Source organism: Chrysochloris asiatica, unplaced genomic scaffold (genome assembly GCF_000296735.1).
Source record: "Chrysochloris asiatica unplaced genomic scaffold, ChrAsi1.0 scaffold00003, whole genome shotgun sequence".
In the NCBI taxonomy this organism is placed as follows: domain Eukaryota; kingdom Metazoa; phylum Chordata; class Mammalia; order Afrosoricida; family Chrysochloridae; genus Chrysochloris; species Chrysochloris asiatica.
The window spans coordinates 50,665,770-50,691,938 of NW_006408521.1; the positions used below are offsets into that span (position 1 = coordinate 50,665,770).

At 45.6% G+C, this 26,169-nt stretch overlaps 1 protein-coding gene across 1 annotated transcript in view; it reads left to right on the plus strand.

Moving 5' to 3' along the window:
* PPAPDC1A (phosphatidic acid phosphatase type 2 domain containing 1A) overlaps positions 1-26,169 on the plus strand; it is a gene marked incomplete at its 5' end in the record, with an annotated part of 95,381 nt that overhangs the window by 61,750 nt on the left and 7,462 nt on the right. Inside the window, one exon of the mRNA XM_006831412.1 lies at positions 20,436-20,606. Coding sequence (XP_006831475.1) covers positions 20,436-20,606 — 171 coding nt within the window. The remainder of the gene's footprint in view (positions 1-20,435; positions 20,607-26,169) is intronic.

Sequence of the window (26,169 nt, forward strand, 5' to 3'; positions counted from 1 at the left end):
TCCTGTTTTTCAGGTAAGACCCAGAAGGTTAAAGATCTTGTCCAGGATCCCAGAGTTAGGAAGTAGTAAAGTCAGGATTCGAACCCAGTCACTTTAATGCTATTTCCCATAGATATTTACCTATCACGTCTTTAGGTCAAGGAGTCCTGGTGGTATGATAGTTATGTGCTTGGCTGCTACCCAGAAGGTTGGTGGTTCAAACTCACCAACCACTCCACAGAGAAAAAAACCTCATGATCTGTTTCGATGAAGATTATAGCCTTGTACTATAATCATAGGGAACCTTTGTACTCTTCCTTGTAGGGTCCCTATGAGTTGGAATTGATGTGACGTCAACAGGTTTATATTTAGGACAGGATGTTGTGCTCTGTGAATAAATCTCTTCTTGTTGACTGGCGCAGGAAGTAACTATTTTCTTCCTTGAAAATTTTGTTACTCAAGTATTTGATTTTTAAATTTGTGGAGCATGTTTTATTCTTAATTTTCAAAGACAATGAATCAGCCAGGTCCCCTGTGAAAATAAGGCAGAACATCAGACCAAGTGATGCAGGCCCTCAGGTGTATTGGTAATAGACAGGAGTCAAAAGGGATGGTGTCTGTGTTTTCACCTTTAAGAAATCGCTATGTTAGAAAAATGAAGTAGCAGCGAAGCTTGAAATCTATCCTGGGGTACGATGTGTTAGTTACAGGTGGCCCGGTTAGTTTCACACCTTCCACATTTATTCCCATTCCAAGCCACGAGCACTCCCTGGACTCGCTCTTGCTAAATCAATGTTTTCAGAATTCTCAGTAGCTTGAATTTGCAATCTGAGAAATCAATCAAATGCCCCTGGAGAATGCCATGTCGTCTTCTACTCTTGAGCTTCCAAACGCCTCTTGTAATTAAGTGTTAGTTGGAGTTCATTGCACTTGAGTAATGAGGCAATGTTTGAGTAGGCTTCTTTTGTTGTTGTTTTTTTCTTGCGGAGAGTTGCTTCCGATTTCTAATGAGCCAAATCACTGTTGTCATATAAATGCCATTTAAAGTCCCCATAATTAAAATACTTAATGCCTCCTAATATCAAAGTCTGTGCTTTGGCGAGTTGTTCTAGTCGGCATGCCCTGGTGCCCTAGGATGGAGCTTTTATGGTTATATTTTACAATTAAATGAGACAAGGGCTGGACAGTGAATAAAATGACCTGAGAAGAATTGATGTCTTTGCATTATGGTGTTGTTGAAGAATATTAAATATACCATGGGCTGCCAGTAGAATGAACAAATAAATCTGCCTTGAAATAATAAAGTTAGAGTGTTCCTTAGAATTGAGGCTAGTGAGACACAGGTTCACGTACTTTGAACAAGTTATCAGGAACATGTCCCTGGAGCAGGACATCATGCTTGGTTAAGTAGTTGTTGTTGTTAAGTGTTGTCGAGTCGATTCTGATCCATAGCGACACTGTATAGGGTTGCCAAGGAGCAGCTGGTAATCTAGAACCACCGACTTTGCAGTTCAAGCGACTTTGCAGTCTGACACATTAGCCCACAGTGCCGCAGCAACAAAGAAGACCCTCAATGAGATGGACTGACAGAGTGGTTACCACAACGGGCTCAAACACAGCAACAATTGTGAGGCTGCCGCAGGACTGGGCAGTGCTTTGTTCTGTTGTACACAGGGTCACTGTGCGTCAGAACTAACTTAATGGCAATTAACATCAACAGGGTTGGAGAACTAGAGCCTATTGGTCCTCCTCTGAGTGGTTTGACTTGCTGGCTGCCCCAGTAGATGACTGACTAGTCCCTGTTGGACAGTTGGGTGACTGTTTGAGTGATAGTGAAGTTTTTGTGTCACCTGGACTTGGTCAGGAACTCTCAGTGGTTTAGCAGTTAAGATGTAGTTAAGCTACAGTGATCACCTTCAGGATAAATTCTAATTTGATGGGATTACCCCATGATGTGATCTGAGGTGATCAGCTCTGAGCTGATGTAAGGATCCTATATTTTGTAGCTCCTCAGTTCTGTGGTGTTAATGAGGTTGGGTGCAATCTACAGGATTACGGTGTATCTGGGGTCAGTCTCTTTTGAGATAGAAAAGGGGAGAGGTGAGATGAGCTTAGAAGGACACTGCGGGTTAATGCGCTGGACTGTATGGTTTGAACCACAAGGTTGGTAGTTCAAGCTCACCAACCTTTCAGTTTATCAGGCGAATGCTTAACCCACTGTGCCACCAGATCATCTTTCTCTTTGATTGTTATTGTCTGTGCTGTCGAGTTGGTTCTGACTCATTGTTGTTGTTACTGTTAGGTACCATTGAGTGGGTACCGACTCATAGCGACCCCATATACAACAGAACGAGACACTAACCAGTCCTAAGCCAACTTCATAATCGTTGCTATACCTGAACCCATCGCTTCCGCCACTATCCAGTCTGACTCATGGCAATTTAAATATGATTTCTGGGACTGTTAATCTTTACGGGGGCAGAAGGCCTCATCTTTCTCCTTTAGAGCAGCTGCTGGATTATAAGTGTTTATTTATGTTTCGTGTGTTTAGTATGTTTATTTGTGGTAAGTGTATTTAGTATGTTTATGTTTCGTATGTTTAGTATGTTTCGTATGTTTAGTATGATGAAATTCTAAACAGCACAGCACAGCTACTCATGGGGGTATGGCACAGCAGGCCAGTTTTCCCTTCTGTTATGCGTCGGTCTCTATGAGTCACAATCAACTTGATGGCACCTAACAACAAAAACATTCTAATAATAATCTATTCATGTCCACCCTAGGTGACCCTGGCAGCACTTAAAGTGCCAGTGGCAGAACTTCCAGCAACATGAAAGCCACCACAATATGACAGACTGACAGATACATGTTGTTGTTATTATGTGCCGTGGAGTTGGTTCTGACCCATAGCGACCCTGTACAGGGTTTCTGAGGTGGTAAATCTTTACAGGAGCAGAAAGCCTCATCTTTCTCCCATGGAGCGGCTGGTAGTTTCCAACTGCTGACCTTGCGGTTCGCAGCCCGATTCGTAACCACTATGCTACCTGAGTTCCTTGACATCTAGTGGCTTTTTAATATACTCATGAATATTTAATATTAGACCTTCATGAGTGATATCTATGGCAAGCATGGTTTTCCTCTGGTCTTCTTCATTCTTTTTATGTTTGGGGGCTTTTGTCGCATTGCTTTTGCCTCCCTCAGTTTGTCCATTCATTCTTGCATTTATTTATTTATTCATTTATGAGGGGGCTTCAAAAAGTTGTGGAAAATTCCATTATGTTCTAATTCTGCTTTTCCACGAACTTCTTGAAACACCCTCATATTTTAATAATCCTTTTGTTATTACGGAAGCAGTAGCTGCTCACTGTGGAAAGTCAGACAGTATAGAGAAGGAAATCATTCTTATTTTGTAAGAACTTTTCATTCTCACTGCTCAGAGATCCATAGAATTTTAACACCTTTATTCCATTTTCTGTAGGACTTGACATTTATGTGTCTACATGTGCAATCAAAATGAAATTTTCAGTCAACCATCTCCAGTTTTCTATCTGAGTTATGACATACACAAGCCATCTTCAGATTTATCTTGTTGTTAAGTGCTATTGAGCTAGTTCCAACTCGTAGCAACCCTTTTAGGGGTTTCCAAGGAAAAGCTGGGTGGGTTTGAACTACAAACTTCTAGTTCAAACCCACCCAGGTTCGTCGTCCAGTGCTGAGCCTACAGCACCACACCAGGAGTCCTCAGATTCCTCTAGTTGACAGTAATGTCCTTTACAGCTCTTGGGTCAAACCAGCATCCAGTCCATTATTTGTTGTGTACATGTATTTGGGTGAACAAAGTTCTCAATATTAATGCAATTCAGGTTATCAATCTTTTCCTACTTTAAAAAAAATCTTTTTAAGAACATGATTCCCAGCCTTGAGATTTGTGTTATCTTTTAAAAGCTCTTTGATGTCACCTTCTCTTTTAGCCCTGTAATCCATCTGGAGTTGATTTGGGGACATGGTGTATGGGATCCAGCAGCAGTCCAGTTTTGCTTTTCCATATGGATACCTATTTGTCCCAGCGCTGTTTATAGGTCTACACGGCTCTCTGACACCACCTCTGCCACATGCCGTGTCTACGTCAGGATGGGTCTTTTCCTTCCATTCTCTATTCTGCTCTATGAGGCTGTTTATTCCCATACCAATGCTGAGGTATCTTCATCATTGTTGCTGTATAATAGCTGCTGAGATTTAGTAGGTGAGTCCCTGTCTTTCGTCAGAAGAGGTTAGGTCGTGTTCAAGGTTTCAAACAAAGGAGGTTTGTTCCTCACTCACACTACATCTACTAGCAGTTGCTGTTCCTCACAGACTTAGAGAGATGGAGGAGGCTGTCCCGTCATTTTAGTCCCTGCTTTCAGAGAGAGGAGCCTGCGGTCACATCTGCAATTCAGTACTTCCTTCTGAAAGTGACACACGTCAGTCACACTCCCATTGTATTCTCAGAGCCGCATCGAATTTCTAGGGTAGAGGCGAGCATCATCCGTGCATCGCTAGACTTGGAGGGGAAGCAATTGCCTAGCACGTCTCGCACCTTATTCTTTTCAGGAACGTTTGGCTAATCTCAGACCTTTGCTCTTCCTATGTATTTAAGAGTCTGCTTGTCAAGGCCCATGACAATCCTGATTGAAATTTTGATGGGAATCTTACTGGATCAGTGGTTCAATTTGGAGGGAAATATTAGCTTCAAATCCAAATACAGTGAGACTTATGAGACTTGATGTGACAGCCTTGTTTTTCCAAGTCTGGAGAGTTTTCCACCTTTGACAGGCTGCTTACCACTTTTCTGTTGGTCTCTGTTAAGAATCCTACCTCATAAATATGGTCATTTATACAATCTTGGAGTCCTGGTGTGACGCTTTGGGATAATACACTGGACCGCAAGGTCAGTTTGAATTGCAAGATTGGGGTTCAAATTCACCAGCCGCTCTTTGGAAACCCTATACAGGGTTGCTATGAGTCAGAACCAACTCAACTCAACAGAACTTAACAACAACAACATACACAATCCTGCAATAGCAGTGATCTATGGGTAGATGCGTGGCGAGGCACCCATTCTGAACAGGTTTGGGAGGGATAATGGCAGTTTAACCACAAATATATATAGGTGTTACAGAGGATTTTACCTTTGCTGCAAACATATCCATGAATGTGGTGGAGCACACAGGGAACAAAGTTAGGAAAACGTCTTAGAAACAACCGAACACCTTGAGGGAATAAGAGTGTGGAGGCTTGGAACCATAGTCTTGGGGGATACCAACTGGCATAATACAGTCTGCAAAGGTAAGGTTCTACTACGGTGGGTAGGGACTAGAGTGTTCAAAGCTCAAGAGCAAAGAGCCATCTAAGGTGCAGCTATTGGTCTCTCTCTGTCTGGAAGAAAGAAGAAGGGTGATGAAAATTGAAGACGCATGGGAATAGCCAGTCCAGTAGATGAATGGACCCCTTGAACATCAGTCTCCATGACTCTGAGACAGAAGAACTAGGTGATGCCCAGCTGCCACTACCAATTTCTGTGATAGAGATCGCATGAGAAAAGCGCAGTAGAGATGGATCACCTTAGAAAGTGGGAGGAAAATGTGGAACCAAACTCAAAATCATAAAATAAGACCCGGCTTACTAGTCAGATGGAGGCTGGTGGAACTCCAGAGACTTTGGCCCTTAGTCACCCTTCACATCTGGAACTGATGTTCCACCCTCATGGTTCAATTTTCAGCCAAACAGTAGGCGGCCCTGTAAGGGAAACATTAATGCTCTAAGGTACTGACACCTTAGAACAACCCTTTGAAATAAATCAAAAGGACACCAGTGACCCAAGGGCAAAGTTCGAAGGAGTAGGAAAGAAGGAGGAATGGAAACAGGAAACACAGAGAAGAAGTTGAATTAGTGATGCTACCTACATTGAGGGAACTGCAGTCATTGAAATGAAACGGAAAAGAATTCTTTAATGAAAACCTGATGTTCTGCTTTTAAATCTTCTCACAATTCACACTAATAAGGTGGTTTGTAAGTTAGTTTGCTTGTTTTTAAAGACTCCTACCTCATAAACGGACATATTATCAGGAGGGACCAGTCGCTGGAGAAGGATATCATGTTTGGTAAGGTGGAGGGTCAGAGAAAAAGAGGAAGACCCCCAGCGAGATGGATTGCCCAAGTGGCAGCGTCGATGGGCTCAAGCATGGCAACAGTATTGAGGTTGGTCCAGGATCGGGCAGTGTTTCGTTCTGTTGTGCATAGAGTCGGTACTGACTTGACGGCACCTAACAACAACAACCGCATAAACGTCCAGTGGCTTTTCCTTCTCTGACGGGCTCCTCCTTACAAAGGTCCTGGCTTTCGCAGGCTTTACTGTAGAGTATGTGCTATATTTAGTTAGGAGTCCCTGTGTGGTGCAAATGGTCAGTACACTTGATGGCTAAAGGTTCGAGTCCACCTCGAGGCTCTTAGGAAGAAAGATCTGGTGATCTCTGTAAAAAAAGTCAGCATTGAAAACTCTCCGGAGCAGGGCTCTAGTTAAATCTTACTGTCCTTAAATAGCTCCATCCTTCTCTCCTTAAAGGATTTAGCTACTATTTATTACATTTATTCTTAGGGGCTCTGTATTTTTAAGGAGCCCTGGAAGCGTAGTGGATTACAAACTGGGCTGCTAACCACAAGGTCAGTAGATCAAAGTGGGAGAAAGATGAGGCTCTCTTCCTGTAAAGATTTTACAGTCTTGGAAACCCTATACAAGGTTGCTATGAGTTGGAATTGACCAGGTGGCACACAACCACAAGTGCTTTGTATTTTTATCACTGTTATAAATTTTATTTTTTAAATTCCATTTTCAAGCCAAGTATTTTCTGGTATATTGGTTTTTTGTGTGCGCCAGTCTTACTAAACCCTCCTAATAATTTTAATTACTTATCATTAGGTTAAGGAGCCCTGGTGGTGCTGTGGTCTAAGCATTGAGCTGCTAACTGCCAAGTCAGCGGTTCAAGACCACCAGCTGCACTATGCAAGAAAGGGAAGCTGCCTGCCCCCTTCTAGACTGGCGGCTCAGAAATTCTAAGGCGCAGTTCTCCTTGGTCGTAGAGGGTCGCCATGAATTGGAATTGGATCGATGGCTTTCAATGGGTTAGTTGGTCAGCTAAGTCCTTTAGATGTAAAATGAAATGATTTTTCCATTAAAATATTATTCTGACTGAATCCTGCCCGTGCTCTTGCAGTTCTCCGGATGGTATCATGGGAAGCGGTCATTTCTCCCATGGGAGCCCTGTTTTTCATTTGTGTTTCAGTTCATGGCATGTCATCAAGGCTGAAGAAAGGAAAAGATGTCCTGGGAACTTGGATCTTCTGGAGATGAGGCTGCTTTTATGGGCCAGACCCCTGCCGCCTTCGTGGCTCTGCCAGGCTCTCTCCCAAGAGAGGAACAATGTCACATTGATCATCCTCATCCTGATTTCTCAGCAAACAGCGCGAGTGTCTGGGGGGGTGGGTGCAGAGTACCTTTGATCATTTAAAAATCCTCATTCCTCCTTTGTTGGCACCTTACCTCCTCTAATGCTGGTTCCCAGGACTGATACTCACGGTGATTTGACAGTTAGACCCCACCTCCCTCAGAGTCTTGTTGTTGTTTTCCTCCCATGGTGCTTTCTTGGCACTTTTTGTGTATTGTAACTGAGATGACTCCTTTTTCAGAAAAAAAAAAAAAAAAATCCTCTGTGAAGATGCAAACCGGGGTCATGCAAGGAATGTACAGTCTGCTTTTATCTGTTTGCATTTCCTGCCTCTGACATTTGCTTTCAGGCTAATTATGAGCTTTTTAGCTCTCTTTCCTTTTCCCCATGGCTTCTTCTCACACAGGGCTGTGAGAGTACTGATGTTTAAGCATCGTCCTGGCTAGAAACAGGAACCTGCCCTCTTCTGACAGGCATAGCTTTCTGTCCCCAAAGACCTTGGCATGTTGCTCGAGTACTGTTAGTGGGGTCAGCTTATGCTTGTGGAGTGAACAAAGGTCTCTCCACTGTTGGATCAGCACTGGACTGCAGTCCAAATCCACCAACCGCTCCTCAGAAACCCTATATAAGGTTGCTATGAGTCGGAACTGACTTGACGGCACTTAACAATAACTGCTCACATATTCATTCGGTCACATGTGATGGGGTCTGCTTCCTAGGATCTCAGAGGTGACAGTGACAATCACTTTCCTGTTGAGTGGAGTGAATAAAGGTCTTGTCTGAGTTCTCCAGTGTTGCTGTAACAGAAATCCCAAAGGGGGTGGGGCGGGGGCTTTAACAAGTGGAAATTTGCTGTCTCACAGTTGAGGAGGTTAGAAGCCCAGATACAGAGCACCGGTTCTGGAGAAAGGTCCTTGCCTCCTTTCAGCATCTGTTGGCTCAGTATTGCGTGGGGAGTGCCATGAGGCTTGGCATCCATCTTTCCAGGTTGGGGGACACACGCCACTCCCGACTTCCTTATTGGTGGCAGTTGGTCCCTCATAGTGTGCTGAATTGCAAAGTCTGTTTGAACCACAAAGTTGGTGGTTCAAGCTCCCCAGTCGCGCCTTAGAAACCCTATACAGGATCGCCATGGGTCAGAACTGACTCATTGGCACTTAACAACAACAACAACAATATCTCAAGAGATTGACACAAGATACCACCTAATTCTATGGATTGCCTCAGGCCACATTGACCATCACAGAAGTGAGGATCTCCAACACATAGGAGGATAATGACATCAGATCAGGGCTGATCACATCGGGTGACATCATGGGATGGTCACATCATATGAGATCTCATCATGGAGGTGATAACTACATCTTCACTGCCAAACCACCGAGAATCCTGGCCAAGCCAAGTTGTCACAAAACCTTGACTATGACAGGTCTTTACGGCTCACGTATTCATTCTGTCACATGTGATGGGTACTGAGTCAGGCATGTTCCTACTGATGGATCAAATCAACCAGTTAGAGTTCAGTGTAACTATACTAGGGAAAGCTGGGATCGTAGCACTATCTGAAAATAATTCACTTTTAAGGAAAGCAATAACAGTAGTGAGGTCCACAGAGTCCAGGTGTGGCGCTGTGGGTTAATGCGCTAGACTGCAAAGCCGTTTGAACTCTAAGGTTGGTGGTTCAAGCCCACCAGCTGCTCCTTGGAAACCCTATACAGGGTCGCTATGGGTTGGAATCGACTCGACGGCACTTCACAACAACAACAGTGAGATCCACACACCTTAGAATAATCAGCACTTGAGATCAAAAGGGCAGCTTTTACCCAAGGACAAAGGTCAGAAGGGTTAGGAAGGGAGGAGGAATGGAAACAGGAAACACCAGGAGGAAGAAGGATGCGTGCTATTACACTGAGGGGACCACAATCAAGGAGAGGAAACAAAATGTGTATGAACTTTGAAACATACAACTGATCATCTGTCTGCAAACCTTCACCCTATTCACACTAAATATTTAAAAATAACTTTAAATTAAACTCTGTTTATCTAAAGTATCTAGAAATGCTTTTACTCTATTTTGAAATACCAAAGTGACTGCATTCATCTTAGGTAACAAATTTGACCTCTCAGAGCTTCCACTTCTAATGCCTACATCTTTGTGGTGTTCTGGAATGTTCCACTTCTAATGTCTGTGTCTTTGTGTTGTTTTGGAATGTTCCACTTCTAAATCCTATAGCTTCGTGTTCTGTAATGTTCCATTTCTAATGCCTACGTCTTTGTGGTGTTCTGGGATGTTCCACTTCTAATGCCTCCATCTTTGTGGTGTTCCGGGATGTTCTGTTCCTAATGCCTATGCCTGTGTGGTCTTTGGGAATGTTCCACTTCTAAATCCCATAGCTTTGTGTTCTGTAATGTTCCATTTCTAATACCTACGTCTTTTTGTTGTTCTGGGATGAAGTGAGGGAAGGTCATGAGGAATTGTAACGTCAGCACACGGTCGTCTTCCTGTCCTGTGATGGAGCACATTTACTGGCTGTTGCTCACGTTTGCAGTTTCTTCTTCTTTTCTGATCTTTGAAACCTCATTCCTCCTGTCCACGCCCCAGGCCTTTGGGCTCATCTTGCTTCCTTTATAGCGTCATCTTATCAGATGGCTCTGAGAGTGTCTCCATGGATTTCAGCCCAGACTTCCTTGAGGTGGTTGTAGAACAAGGAGTCTTCTCTCGAGTAGGCCTCAGGAAAATTCTGGAATCATACTTATGGGCAAACTCCAGGGAGGACTGTGGAGGTCGGTGTAGGAGGAGAATTCACCACAGGCCTTACAATGACTAGTTTCAGCCTAAAATACTTGTCCTTCTGTCTGCCTTCCTTCCCTCTTCCCTCCTTCCCTATAGGACAGACTATAACTACCCCTTAGGTTTTCCAAGGCCGTCATTGTGACAGAATCAGATTGCCACATCTTTCTTCTGCAGAGCAGCTGGTGCGCTGATCTGCCCACCTTCCATTTAGAAACCAAGTACTTAACGTCTGTACCACAGGGCTCCTTTAAGAGCCTCAAAAAAAGAAAAAGCAAACTCTTGTCATCGGGTTGATTCTGACTCATAGCAACTCTATAGAATAGATGCTCCATAGAGTTCCTGAGACTGTCCTCATCTTTCTCCCTTGGCACAGCTGGTGGGTTTGAACCTCCGACCTTTCTTAGTCCACAGAACCCTGAGAGCCTCAGTGGCTTGTGGATTATAGGAGTCTGAGAAGCTGGCCCTGAATTCTCCCCAGGTGAATGTGGAGCTATGGAACTAAAGACCTGCAAGTGACTGACATAGATCTTGTGAAAGGTTTTCTTTGAATGGAACTTAATAGAGCTGAGACTGTATATAGGCACTGCTGCACAGGCAATATCAGGAGAGGGGCCACTGTGAGCCAGGCACTGTGACAGGCATCTTGCAGCATCTCAGCCACTAATCCTCACAGTCTTGGGGCAGTGCATGCCCCATCTACAGAGGAGGAAACTGAGGCCCCAGGAGGCATGCTTACGTGGGAGCATTCCATTCTGCTCTGTCACCTCTTAACCTGCTGAAGGGAGCGTTTGGGTCCCCAGTTGGCTGTGTGATTTAAATTGTTGTCACTAGTATTGTAAACAAAATCTCCTAGTATTTTAAACAAATTCACTATTTAAAAAATTTAATTCTCTAGTATTTTAAACAAAATCTCCTAGAGCTGTTTTGCTTTAGGGTGGAGAGTAGGAACTTTTAAGCTCAGACTGAGAGGGTCTTTCAACAGTAGATTCTTAGAACTTAGTATTACATTTTAAAAGATATACATATATTATGGTATATATGTGTATATATATATGTATACACACACACACACACACACACACATAACATAAAATGAGCCATTTTAACCATTTTCTAGTGTCACAGTATTGGTCAAGCCTGATCCAAGCCATGGTATTTTCAGTAACCTCATATGCACGTATAAGTTGGACAGTGAATAAGGAAGACTATAGAAGAATTGATGCATTTGAGCTATGCTGTTGATCTCTCCTACTTGGAACGTATTTTCAGGAGGGACCAGTCCCTGGAAAAGAATATCATGTTTGGTAAAGTGGAGGGTTGGAGAGATGGATTGGCACAGTGGTAGTAGCGATGGGCTCAAACGTAGCAATGATTGTGAAGTTGGCCCAGGACCAGGCAGTGTTTCATTCTGTTGTGCATAGGGTAGCTATGAGTGGGTACCAACATGATGGCACTTAACAATAACAACAATGTTGGACACCCATCACCATTACCTGTTTCCAAAACTCTGTCATCATCCCAAACAGCAACTCTGTGCCCATGAAGTGATTAATAACCTTTCCCCTCACAACCACTGATTTGCTTTCTGCCTCTATGCTATTAATAATTCATATAAATGGAATTACACAATAATTGTCCTTTTGTGTCAATTTCCTAATTTCTTGTCATCGTTGGAGTCCAGTGGTCTTCCACTGGTCTAAAGGTGAACTAGGGAGGAAGGGAAAGCCACATCACTGTGCTCTAGCTAGCTCAGGAAGCAGACCTTTCTCAGAGGAGCGAGCTGTCAGCCATGGAGACAGGTCTTTACAGCCAGGGAAGACTGTTGGGCGTCACCAGGCAGCTCCGCCCTCCTCTCAGCGTGCAGGACCTCACTACTGTCGTCATGCTTGCATCTCCTTGACAGCAGTGGAGTGAGTGTCTAAAGTGCCAACCCCCTTTCATCTTCTTCTGGCTCAGGGCTCCAAGAGACACCCTTGATTTACACAACTAAGTCATCATACTGATACTTACAATCAGTTTCTCCCATACAAGAAAGCCTGCTGCCTCCTGCAAGCAAATAGCCTTTACACCTTCCACCCATCACCATGGACGCTTTCCATCATAGTGATGGGGGGTAGTGGGGGGGTGGAGGTTGTGCATGTGTGTACACGCATGTGTGTGTGCGCACAGTAGGTACATATGTGGGCATGTGCATGCATTGACATGGTATATATATATATATATATATATATATATATATATATATATATATATATATATATATATATATACCGTTCAGTCGGTTACAACCCATAGTGACCCTGTATGGGTTTCCAAGGAGTGACTGGTGAAATTGAACCACCGACTCTGAAGTTCAAACCAACTTTGCAATTCAGCGCATTAACCCACAGCGGCACCACACCAGGACTCTTGTCTATATCCAGAGATAGAGATAGAGTATGACATGTGTTTTACATATATACACACACATAGAAGAAAATTCTAGGCACCACACCAGGACACACACTCTCTGTCTCTGTCTCTCTCGCTCTGTATACATGCATACATACATAGAGATGTGTTTTATGTATATACACACACATATGACCGTATTGTGTGTCCATGTGTGCATGCAAATCCATTGTATATGTGAATGTTTATGTGCGTACACATGTGCATATGAATGCATCTGCACATATGTGCCCATTTTGAGCATGGACATGTGTGCAAGAGTGGATATGTGTGAGTGTGTGTCTGTGTGCACACGAGTATGTGCATACAGTATGTGCGAGTGTGTGCACACATGCATGTATGCGCACACACATGAGCATATGAATGCAAATGTGTACGGGCGCAGGTGAGTATGCACATGTGCATGTGAGTGCAGCACATGTGTGCCTTGGAGTGAACTTGTGTGGCTGCAATGTGCATCCATGTATGTGCACATTTGTGTGTGTATGGAAATGTGTGTGCATGTGTACATATTCATGTGCATGTGTGATTGCATACATTAGTGCACACGTTTGTATATGGATGTACCAACAAGTGTGTGCATGTGTGTGAATGCATGTACACACATGTGTGTTAGTGCCTGCATGTGTGCATATGTCTGCATGCACACAAATATGTGCGTGCATGCAAATGTGTGCATGCACACACAAATGCATTGCCTACACATGCATGAGCACAGGTAAAGTGCACATGTAATGTACATGTGTGAGTACAGGCATGTACGCACATGTGCATATGAATGCATCGGGATGTGTGTGGGTGCATACATGTGTTTGTGTGTACACATGAGTGGGTGTGTACATGTGTTGTGCATATGTCTGCATGCACATGTGAGTGAGTGTGTATATGTACCGGTGTGGCTGTATGCATGTACATATCTGTGTATGCATGCACAGATGTGTACATGCCCAGTTCACATGCCTATTCACGCACACACTAATGTGCACACACACACACAGCTGTGCACATATGTGTATACATGCATTGTGTCTTGTATGTGTGGTTTTAAAATTCTGAAGAACAAATGAACAAGTTCTGTGCCTCAGGACAGGGAGACTCTGCAAGGTTTGAACATTTTTCTACTCCTGTTTTATTGTTGGTAATGTTAATAATATATTAAAACATTTCTCCTGTGGCATGATCTTCATGGTTCCTAGGCAATGAAACATTAGAACATGCCATTGCTAAGCAGAGAGGTGCCTCAGAAGAATAGCCTGGAAATCTACTTTTAAAAAAACATCAGCCATTGACAGCATGGCTGGAGCACAGTTTTGCTCTGACTGTTGAGGGCTTGTCATGAGTCGGCATTGACTTGGTGTTCATGGTGTTGATGGCGTCCCCATGAGTAGAACCAACTCAGTGGCCATGGTTATTGGTTTACTCTCCACAACTTACAAAGCGTTCAATGCTCTGCCTATACTTGGAGTGTTCGTTTTTCCGTTTTGTTTCTTAATCATGCTGAAAGCATGTTTTAAGGGGAGAGAGAGTCAGTTGGAACAAACATAATCTAACATCAGGATAAATGGTTTTATAACCTTCTTTTGTCTCAAATACATTTTTTTTTTCTTTGGGGACGTTGTTTGGCTAGAGTTGAAAGCATTCATTTAACGTCCTGGTTGTTTTCCCTCCTAGTTGAGTACTGATGTTTAGAGTTCTAGGATCTCAGATCTGGGACCACAGAGATTGCTGGCTGCTTCCCAAATCCTTATTTCCCAGAAGGTAGAAAAGTTGTCAAGTCATATCCAGTATGGCCTGGCAGAGTTGCATCCTTGCTGGGGTAGCTGTTAGACATGCAGGCATGCTAAAGACCAGACCTAGCCACTGGGTCAGGACCATCGCTCGGAAGCCATTTGTCAAAGGACAGTGAGGCCATTCTGTTATCTTCTTGGCAGCAGGTTTCACAAAGGCAGTTGGGATCTAGGCTGTGGAACTCGGCCTTCTTCAAAGAAGCACACGCTTCAACATTTTGGGGAAATAATACGTTTTCCTTGTGGCGCTGTAGGATCAGTCCTGGGCGGCTCACCACAACAAGACGCCACTTAACAAGCAAACAAAACAATTAACTTGCTCTCCAAAGAATGAGCCAGAACTCTCTGGTACCAAAACTGGCCCAAATTAGAGTCTGTGGAGAGCAGGGAGGAGAGAGAAGGTGGAGTTTGAAGGTCAGCCGGAGATCATGACCCTTGAGGGCTTTTGGCAGCTGCCCCATTCCTGACCAGGAACCCCTAAGTGGTGCTAACTATCAAAGTGCTCAACTGATAACTGAACGTTTGGAGGTTTGAATCTGCCCAGAGGCACCTGGTGATCTATAGGCAGCTCTCCAATTATGAACAAGTTCGTTCCTAAGCCTGTCTTTAAGTCAAATTTGTATGTATGGTGGAAGTTGGGAATGGTTCGTATCTTAGATCACTTAGTCCAGTGTTTGTCTTTGTTGTTGTGAAGTGCCATCTACATCTAGTCAGTTTTGACCCATAGTGACCCTGTATAGAGTTGACCTGTATAGGGTTTCCTAGGAGCAGCGGGTGGGCTTGAACCGCCAGACTTATGGTTCAAACTGCCTTTGAAACCCATCACGTTAACCCATGTATCGTATATGGTGTATCTATGCTTACAAAACAGCAAGGAAACATTACTAAAACATCTTTGGCATAATAATTGTTGTTGTCATTAAGTACCTGCAAAGTTTGTTGTCATGAGACATTGTATGTGCCTCGAATTGGTAATATAAAGGATGTACCTAGAACTGGTGCATTTGAGTTATGGAGCTGGAGGAGAATATTAAAAGTACCATGGGCTTGCAAAAGAACAAACCAATGTGTGTTGGAGGAAGTACAGTCAGAATGCTCCTTGGAAGCCAGGATGGCCAAACTTCATCACTCATACTTCTGACATATTTTCAGGAGGGACCAGTCCCTGGAGAAGAGTATCATGGTTGGTAAAGTGGAGAGTTGGAGGAAAAGAGGAAGAGCCCCAATGAAATGCATTGGCACAATGGCAGCAGCAATGGGCTCAAACGTAGCAGCGAGTATGAGGTTGGCTCAGGACCGGGCAGTGTTTTGTTCTGTTGTACATAGGGTCGCTATGAGTTGGTATCAACTCAGTGGTACCTAACAACAACAACAACCAGATGGTTCATAACTCTGGGTTGTACTTAGTCAGATGTTATTGAACCTGGGGCCTACCTGTACTTCTGCAAAATCAGCTACTAAGACCCCTGCTCTGACATATGTGGGGGCCACCAAGGTGACCACTCAAAGGCAACTAGGTTTTCCCTCATTCATCCTGAGCATGTACTGGGGGGCTCAAGAGATGCTGTTGCTTTAGTGCGGGACCACTTCTGTCTCAAAAGTCTCCAGATCATTTTATCATGGGGGCATAGTTTCCTCCTCAGCTGCCACTCTCTGCCCTCAGTACAGCCCCTCCTTTGATTAAAATTTTGGAGACATTCGTGCATTACCCAAAAAGCCATGTCCATACACACATTCATTATCGTTAGGTAGGTTGGCTTGCTAAGCATCTGACTTGAATCAAGTCCATTAATTCTCCCTAAGAGCTGAGGATTGGAGTCCTAGCTGCGAGTTAATGTGCAGGACTGCAAGGTCAGTTTGAACCACAAGGTCACTGGTTCAAGTTTACCAGCCACTCCTCAAAAACCCTATACGAGGTCACTATGAGTTAGAACCAAGTCAGCAGCATTTAACAACAACAAGAGCCCAGGATTAGGAACCCTGGTGGTGCAGTGGGTAAAGCAGTGGGCTACTAGCATCAAGGTTGGTGGTTCAAACCCAGTAGGTGCTCCTTGGGAAAAAGATGAGGCTGGAACAATTCTTCTCTGTCCTAATAGGGTCACTGAGTCAGAATCAACCCGATGGCAGTGGTTTGGGGTGTGGTTAATAGCCTAGGACGAGGCCAAAACCAACAAGAACCCAGCTACCTCCTGAGAATCCAAGGAACAGAGCAAAGTGGATAGGATTGGAGGAGGGAGACCAGCTGGGACCACTTGGGGGCACTGTGTAGATGACTGGATGCCCTTCCCTAATAGCAAAGGACCCCGCACAGGCTGGGCAGTGCCATCCCTCACATCGTCTCCCTCTCCATGCCAGCTAGGTGGGCACTACTTTGTGCGTGCCCAGTATTGTAGGTCTGGTCTCTCTCTCTCTCTCTTTCTCTCTCTCTCTCTCTCTCTCTCTCTCTCTCTCTCTCAGACCCACAGAACTGTCCTAGACAATGAAATCCTCTTTTCAAGTTTACAAGCCCTGACAGGGACAGAGTAACTCAATAAGCAAGGTTAGTAAGCCCATGCTTACCTTGCTCAGTGGGTAATCTGCCACATACCACTCATGTTTTTGTAGTTCCTTACTTTGGCTTCACTGATACCTTAGTGGTTACGAATCGGGCTGCGAACCTTAAAGTGAGCAGTTCGAAACTACCAGCCGCTCCACAGGAGAAAGATGAGGCTTTCTGCTCCTGTAAAGATTTACAGCCTCGGAAACCCTGTACAGGGTCGCTTTGGGTCAGAACCAACTCAGTGGCACTTAACAACAACAACTATTTTCTGGGATAAACTTGGCCTGGTATTCCATTTTTTTAAAAGAATATAAGAAGGAAAACACATTGTTAGCCCATTGCCATCAGTTAAATTGGGACTCAGTGACACATTATTAGCAAATGTAATTTGAAATACATTGTTACATACAATAACTTTGCGTGAAGCCACCAGAAGTTGGGGTCCAACAGCAACAACAACAACATAGCAATAATTATATTGAACCTAGAATTTTCTCTGAGCATCACCCTCTTAAGTTCTGCCCATATTCCCATATCATCGCGATAGTGTTCCTGGTTCCGTACAAGTCCACGGAAAGGTCACAGTGTGTGTAAGCCTCTCTCCGCTTTTCCATGATCATAAGTAGCTCTGCGTTGAGCATGCTCTGGTTTTCCTGTGCTTAGCATTGGGTGTTTCCTGAAGACTGTGTCTTGGAGAGCCATTAGAAAGGTCAGGGGTTCAGGAATTTCAGGATGCACACAGGTCACATGTGGATTTAATTGAAATGCAGATTCTGACCCTGGAGTGGGGCCAGCCTGAGAGTGTGCATTTCCAACAAGCTCCTGTGTATTGTGGTATTGCTGTGGTGATTTACAAGCTGGAGTGAGGGCTGGTTACCTAGGAGCTCTGCCCCTCAGAAACTGTTTATATTTAAGAGGGTCCTTTCATTGGACTGAGGGGCAGAGAACTCTTACCTGCCCATCAACCAAAGCGTCTCTGCTGTGGGCCTCCTGATTCCCACTGGCATCACCTGGGGAGCTTCAGAAAACAAAGGCCAATGCCAGGACCCCTCTGGACCAGCATAAACAACATCCCTGGGAGTGGCACCTGCCTACCAGTATTTTTCAAACTTCCCAAGTTTTAAAGGTGACTATATCAGGTTGAGGAACATTGTCCTTCACCCAGAAGATTCCCGCTAAATCTCTCTGAGCTCCAACCATGTTTTACACCTAGTTGAGTTAAAAGTTCAGAACTCTATATGCTCCTGAGTCCCTGGGTGTGCCCCCCTTTTCTCTCTCTTCTCTCCCTCTCTCCCTCTCTCCCTCCTTCCCTCCCTTTTTCCCTGCCTCTCTCTCTCCCTCCTTCCCTCCCTCCTACCTTCTCTCCTTCCCTCCCACCCTATTACTCTCCCACCCTCCCTCCCTCTCTACTTCCCACCTTCTCTTTCTCCCTCCCTCCCTCTTTCCCTTCCTCCCTCCCTCTACTCCTCCCTCTTTCCCTCCCTCCCTCTCTCCTTCCCTGCCTTTCTCTCCTTTCTTTCCTCCCTTCCTCTCTTCCTCCCCCTCCCTTCCTCTGTCCCTCCCTCCTGCTCTTTCACTCCCTCTCTTTCTCCCATTCTCCCTCCTGTTCTCCCTCCCTCCTGTATCCCTCCCTCCCTGTCTCCCTCCTGCTCTCCCTCTCTTCCTTTCTCCTTCCCTCTCTCCTTCCCTCCCTCCCTCCTTCCCTCTTTCTCACACTCACTCACTCTTTCTCATTGTTGCTCTCTTTATTTTCCCCAAACAGATGATTCTACCAGCTAAGACAAATTGATTAATACGTTCATTTTCCTCCTTTGATCAGGAAAACTTTGATGCTTTAAAAATGCATATATGATCAAAAGGGCAGCGTAGACCCACAGAGTTCAGAAGGGTTAGGAAAGGAGGAGGAAGGGAAACAGGAATCCCAGGGAGGAGGTGGGATGAGTGATGGTCCATTGTGGGGATTGCAGTTGGTGAAACGAAACAAAATGCGTCTGATTTGTTGAATGGAAAACTGATGATCTCTGTAACCCTTCACTTACTTCATAATAAAAAATTAAATCATATGTGTGTGTGTGTTGTTGTTGTTATTGTTGTGGTTAAGTGCCTTCAAGTCGGTTTTGACTCATGGGGACACTTTATACGGTTTCCAAGAAGTGACCTTGTAGTTCAAACAGACCTTGTGGCCCAGTGCTTATCCTACAGCGCCACACCAAGACTCATATATGTATACTAGTTTTCAGATTTTACTTGTTGTATAATCAGGAACTGATTTTCCCCCATCTCGGTTTCCAGGTGGCCCCAAGTCCTGCCCCCTTGGTCACATGACTCAGCTTTTCCTCTTTTCTTCGCAGCTCATTGCTGTCTGTAACTGAGTCTACATTTGTTCTCTCAATACTGGTAGTCTCCTCTGCTTATCTGTTAGCTTCAGACAGCAGAGGAAAGAGTTCATCTCATCCACAGCATATTGAGGATCAGTCCAGCTCTACCCAAGAGTGATGTTTTGGCATCATCATCTTGAAATCTCCTGGGGGTCTTCTCTTAGCCTGGACTCCAGGATCAGTTGTGTGATGCTAGACAAGGCACCCAATTTCCAGAGTCCCCGTTTCCCCAAAGCCCACTCCTAGTTATGATGCCAAGATGAGTGGCATACTTTGTGTGTAGTTCACTGCACATTTTGAAAGAAATGTATTATGAGGAGTTTGATGAAGATAATTTGATCATATTACTCCCCTGCTCAAGAGCCTTCTATTGCTCCCCATTACCCACCTTCATGATTCAGCCCTTGCTCATCTGCAAACAGTATTTCTTAACATTTCTATTGCCTGAACAGCCTGTCTTCAGTGTCTGAACCAGCTGCTCTGCTGTAAAACCCCCAGTCCTATCACTGCCCTGCACTTTGGACACTTGCACCCTTAAGTTGGTTGCCTTCCTCCACCTTGTCCATCTGATGCTTACTTCTTACCTCCTCCGGGAAAGCAACTTTGGTGTCACCTTCCACCTTCCTTGTCACCCTTGTATGTGCTTTTCTCTTTTGGAACCTAACACATTGTATTAAAGTGATCTATTACCATGTTTGGGTCCTGCAGCTGAACTCAGCAACCTGAGACCACATAACATCTTTCATTCCCACTCCTAGACACAGTAGGTGCTTATGAAATCACTGCTGAATGGATGACTGACTGAGATAGGATCTGTGTGGGTTATGTGTAAGCCTGGAAGGTCATTCTCATGGCTGAAAAGTTTACACGAATGTGGTTCCAGCAAGAGCACAGATTGTCTAGCTGGTGCCTGGTGCCAGCCTTGCCTCGGCCTCAGGGGTGTGCACGATGGCAGGCAAGCCACCCTATGACCCTGCTGTTCCCCACCTGCTGGACTAACACCTGCTCTTTCTCTTCCTTCGGCAGTTGCCTTCTCTGGCCTCGGCTTCACCACGTTCTACTTGGCCGGCAAGCTGCACTGCTTCACTGAGAGCGGGCGGGGCAAGAGCTGGCGGCTGTGTGCCGCCATCCTGCCCCTGTACTGCGCCATGATGATCGCCCTGTCACGCATGTGCGACTACAAGCACCACTGGCAAGGTGAGTCCACCCACAAGGCTTGGCCAAGTGCATCCAGCCTTCCTGCTGCCCTTGCTGGGACAGGCATGGAGCTCCTCCCCACCATGGACCTCTGGAAGCCAGACACCTCGGTTTACAGTCTCCCTGACAGAGACCCAATTGTATTTTCCTCTGTCCTCAGACTGGGTGCAAAGTGGTTTTGGCTTCTTTCACAAATCATATCTACCCTACAAGGATATTTCTCCCCAAGGACGCTCCTCCGGGGAATGTGCCCCACCCAGAGATAATTCTGCAAGGCTGGGAGAAGGCTCGCTGCTATACCTCAGTCCTGGAGTATATGTAAAGCAAAGCAAGTAACATGAAACAACAGAAGGTCTTACCCCTGAAATCTAATGGACCTTGCTGTCCCTCTGAGGACAGACTGTAGACAGGAAGCAAAGACAGGTGATGCCCCCAGGCAGCATGGCCTCCACTAGGCAGTCCTTCTGTTCCTTTGATGAGTCCCCAGTGAGCTAGGGCCCCAGGCTCTGTGCAGTGAGTCTGCAGCAGTGCCTAGGAATCTGCATTAACATCAAGCAAGCCCATTCTTCCTGATTACATCTGAGAAGCAGCAGGAAAGCATTCCACCCTGTGAGTGGCCCTTAAGCCAAGCAAACGAAGGGTCTTGCTTCTGCAGTCCAGTGGCCTTCCGGCATACGTCCATGACCTGCATCCTGCAGCCACTAGGAATTGCCCCCCTTCTGCTTTCTGCTTTGGCAGCCACTGCTCTGTGAGATTGTCTTCCTCCCAGGCAGCAGTGAGGCCAGACGTGAGGCTTCTGGCTAAGCTGCCTGCACCCGCATCTTCCGTGTCCTCCTCCCAGCAACTTCCTCCTCCTTATCCAACTTCAGCTCCACCTTCTACTCCTAGCAGCTGGGGGTGAAGGCTCGAGGGAAGAGGTGGAGGCATGCTCTGGATAGGTGGTTGCATCAAATGCCCACCAAGGTCTTGAGCCCACCTGGTGGAGATGGTAGGTCAAGAGCCAGAAGCCTAAGCCCGGAGCCCTCCCTTCTCTCTGCTCTCTCAGTGGCTCCGAGGAAGTTGTGTGTCACGTGAAGCTACCATCAAAAAGGGGAAGAAGACAGAGTCCTGCCCCCGGGTCTGGAAACTCAACGCTGCCTGTGTGGTTAGAGCATTTCCCCACAAAGCAGAATATGATGGATTGAATCTGCTTTTATGGACTTGCCCTCATCAAGCCTTTATAAGTCACAATTTCTTCTCCACATGGGGACAGTAATCCCCAAGTAAAGCCCAGAGATCTTTCATAAGTGACATGGAACCATGACCTTGAACGACTTGGCCATTGAAGACATTTCTGATAGTTAAGGTTTTATGCCAGTTTGACTAGGCCGTCAGTTGAGATGTAGCTGCCCCCCATGATGTAGTTTGATGTGATAAACCAATAAGAGGATTAGGGGTGGGGTGTTATTCTTGGTAAATGCCTTCAAGTCTGTTCCGACTCATAGTGACCCTGACAGGGTTTCCACAGAGTGGCTGGTAGGTCTGAACCGCCAACCCTGTAGTTAGCAACCCCACAGCACCACGCCAGGATTGCTTGTTAAACGCCATCAAGTTGGTTCTGACTCAGAGCAACCGTGTGTTGGGTTACTGAGGAATGGCTGGTGAGTTTGACCCACCGACCTTGTGGTTCAAACTGACCTTGTGGTCCAGTGCTTGTCTGACAGCAGCACCCCAGGATGGTAGTGGTGGTAGTTATGTGCTGTGGAGTCGATTCCGACTCATAAAGACCCTGTCCAGGGTCTGTAAATCTGCTCACTTGACGTTAGCAGCCTGATTCATAACCACTACACGACCAACACCCTTAATCCCACCACAACCCTGATCCCAAGGGTGTAGCATGCAAGACCTTTTTTCTTACAAGAGACAAAAGGAGAGAGAATGAGCAGGATGAAGTATCTACTGCCACCAAGATAGAAGAGCCAGGAGTGGATTGTGTCCTTTGAACATGGAATCCCTAGATCCTGGGGAAGATTGGTGCCCAGGTGTCTGAAGATCTCCACAGACTATTGCACCTAGAGATGCTGAGCAGAGACGTTGACCTAGAGCCAAGAGGAGCCCTCCCCAGCAGTCCGCATTCTGAGTTTGGGCTTCTAACCTTCTGACCTGTGAGACCAGAGATTTCTAGTTGTTAAAGTCAGCCACTTGTATTTCTAATGTTGGTAAAGCAGTAGAAACCTAAGGCAGAACTGCACCAATGCACATCCGTGTTGCTTCTGCTGAGCACATGGTGTCTAAGGAAGGGTGTGTTGTCTTTCCCAACAACCGATTGAGAGGCAGATGGATTTTTGGAGTAATCTCTTTGTGAGCTATGAACCCACAGTTTCCACTTTTGATTGGGGGAAGGACTAAGGGTCTCCGAGGCTAGTGAATTTCTGCTTTCTGTTGGAAGCTGATGAGTCTTTGTGGAGTGATCTTGCCCCGGAAACTTTACGGTGTGAAATTGGCCTGTCTTACACACTCTCTGGACCCGACCTGTATGGCTCCTTGTCACCGAGCTGCCCTAGGTGAAAGAATTCTGAGTCGAAAGAATAACTCTTGGCTGGAGGGAACTGACAGGCTCATGGACACCTGGTGGACCTTAGCCTCTGGTAACTCGGACTTCAGACTTGTCCCATGCTACTGGCACAGAAGGGAGCTTGGAGCAGAAGAGGGAGAATTGGACTGCTCTGTGCGTTGATGGGGAAGCAAAGCTAGAGAACTTAGGCTTGGTGATGTTTAGAGCCATTCTTGGGTCAAACCAAAACTGTGTCACTGTAGACAGACTTGGGTCAAAACGGAACCTGCATCAGTTGTCACTGACCACTGATGTGTCTAAAGTACCAACTAAGCTGTGCAGTTATCTGTTCAACACATGCCCACAGCAGCCAGGAGAACTATGTGCTCTTCCTTGGGTCCTCTAGTGGGCACTGAGTGGGCTCAGTTTATCTCCCTGTGACGTGATACCTGGATGAGACAGATAACTCTCTCGTCTCCTAGACTAGTAGTTCTTTTAACCAGGGTCAACTTTGCCATCCAGAGGACCACCATTGGCGATACCTGGAGACACTTTTTATTGATTGTCACATCTGAGGAAGTTGTGAGTGGCATCTGGTGGGTAGTGGCTAGCAATGCTTCTTAACACCCTATAGAAAACAGGCATTTATATAATAGAGAGGTTAAAGTGTTTAAAATCACAGGCCATTTAATGACTATTAATATGTAATAGAGTAATCAAATGGATTCCAAGACAGCTCTGCAATAGAGAATTCTCCAGCCCCAAGTATCAGTAATGCCAAGGTTGAGAAATCCTGGTCTGCATTGTACCTCAGCTTCATCTTTCTTTCCCTTGCTATATATATTAAGAAGCAGCTTCATCCTGGGTTGGAAACTTACTCCCTTATTAAGGGAGGAACCAAGGAGGCCCCCAAGGTTTCCAGCATGGACAAGCAGATGGATGGTGAAGCCTTCAGTGCAGAGGTGGGTGGGCAGGGCACCTGAGATTCTGAGAAATGCCCTATTGATTTTCTCTGGGGGACTGAGCTGTCCAGTGATCATGGGCAGGGCTATCCATGATGCAAGAGTCCACGGGGTGCCCCATGGCATCAACAAATACATCTCCTCGCGTTAAAGACTTTAGTTAACTTCATTAATATTATGAGATTTTTATGACTCCATTTTTATTCTGATGTAAGTAACTGTGCCTAATATGGAAATCCATTTGATTATTCAATTACATATTTATAGCCAATAAATGTCCCATGATCTTAAACTCTTGGATCCTTCCATTATCCTGCCTGTTTTCTGTCTCACTTTCTGTTATTAGCTCTGTTCTGGGTTTTCTGCCTTCCCAGCTACACGCTGGATACGAAAGTCTGTTGTTCTTTCAAATGATGAGAGTGTAGGGGCACAGGCCAGGGCCTAGACAGGGGCATGTGAAACATGTAGCAGAACTTCTCCAGACCTAAGACCAGCTGGAACAGTAGTGATCTGCCCAGGGCTCATGCCCCCATGTCTGTGACTTGCTGGCTTTCTGGTCCGGTGGTTGCTAGGGCTTGTCATGGGGTTGTAGGAAAGCTTGTCATTAATCCAGAGTCTGCCTCTACTCACAATCTCGTGTGGTACAGTTTGTGGTCAGTGGGGAGTTAGAGCTGGGAGTGGTAGCAAGGTGTTTATTTGCTCCATCACTGGACAGAATAACATGTGTCCGGATCCAGGCTTTGCTCATGTGACTCCATTTTGTTTTGGGGTAATCTTTAACCAACTCTGGTTTCCCTAATCATAGTTTCTGTGAAGCAGCCCTGGGTGCCTGTGTGGGGTTTTATCCTAGCAGCATCTCCCTCTGAATGGAATCTAGAAAAACAGGTCTTAAGGAAGGAAAGAGTCATTGGTTCTCACCCAGGCTGAGGTTGTAAGCATCTGTGTTGGTCATGTGCATCATCATGTGACCTGGTAGGCCTTTTCAAGATGGCCACCACTGCCTCTAACTTGTTTATTGTACTGGTTGCTATGTGTTGCTGATTTGAAATGAATCTTCAGGAGGTTATCAGCCCTGCAGATGGACATTGTGCTGGCTCTACAGCTGCCACAGAAGACTCCTAGCCTCTCAGTAGCCTAGCAGAGGCTGCTTCCTCTGGAAAACCACTAAAACATTAGTTTTACATTCATCCTATGCCATGGTTACAATCCCCTCTATGCATCATCAACCAACCAAAGGGTATACCCTACAGGCTTGCTCCCCGGTCATCAGCACACAGCCCCTCTCCCTCTCTGGGTCTAAGTCCCCAGGTGCTCCATCTCTCCATGTCATCATCTCTGCCTTCATCTCAGGCATCACTGTTTCTCTTGGTAGGGTCCCGCTCTCTGCTCTTCTCCCTCGATGGTCCCAGGAACCTCTGCTCCTAGACTGCAAAGTTAATCACTCCCCTCATTGCTACAAAACATCTACCTTTACATTTCCGACCCTCACAATCAGTCCTGATAACAGTGATTCACTATTGTATCACAAGAGACCCATCTGCATCACCTTCCATCAAGGCTGGTCTTTCCTCTTCTCTTGTTTCTCTCTCTCTTTCACTCACACACACGTGAGGGACACACACTGTTATTAACCAGGCTCCCCATGGGCTGTCAGAAGTAGTCTCTATACTTTCAGAAGGAAGTGACATGAAAAGGAGTCCTTGGAACTCAGCGATTGTTCTCACCAAAACCCCACCAGACTTGCATGAAACAAAATCAGTGAGATTCTCCTTCTGACCTGCTTGGTCCCAGTGAGCTGATCTCAGTCAGCTGTCCTATATGGCAGTGCCTATGCACACATTTATCATGACTGTCCCCTGAGTCCACTTGTGTCTCTGCCCCATGTCAGGAGGCCAGGAGCAGTCTGTAGCTCCCAGGTCACCATCTTCCTTAGGTCAGAACCTGCTGGACAGGAAGCTGGGGTCCTTTAGGGAGGCTCTCAGTCATAAACATCCTCTCTCTGCCTTCTCATTAGTCCTGGTCTGCCCCCATTGCTTAGTTCCCAGGGAAGATGGACAGTTGTTCCCAA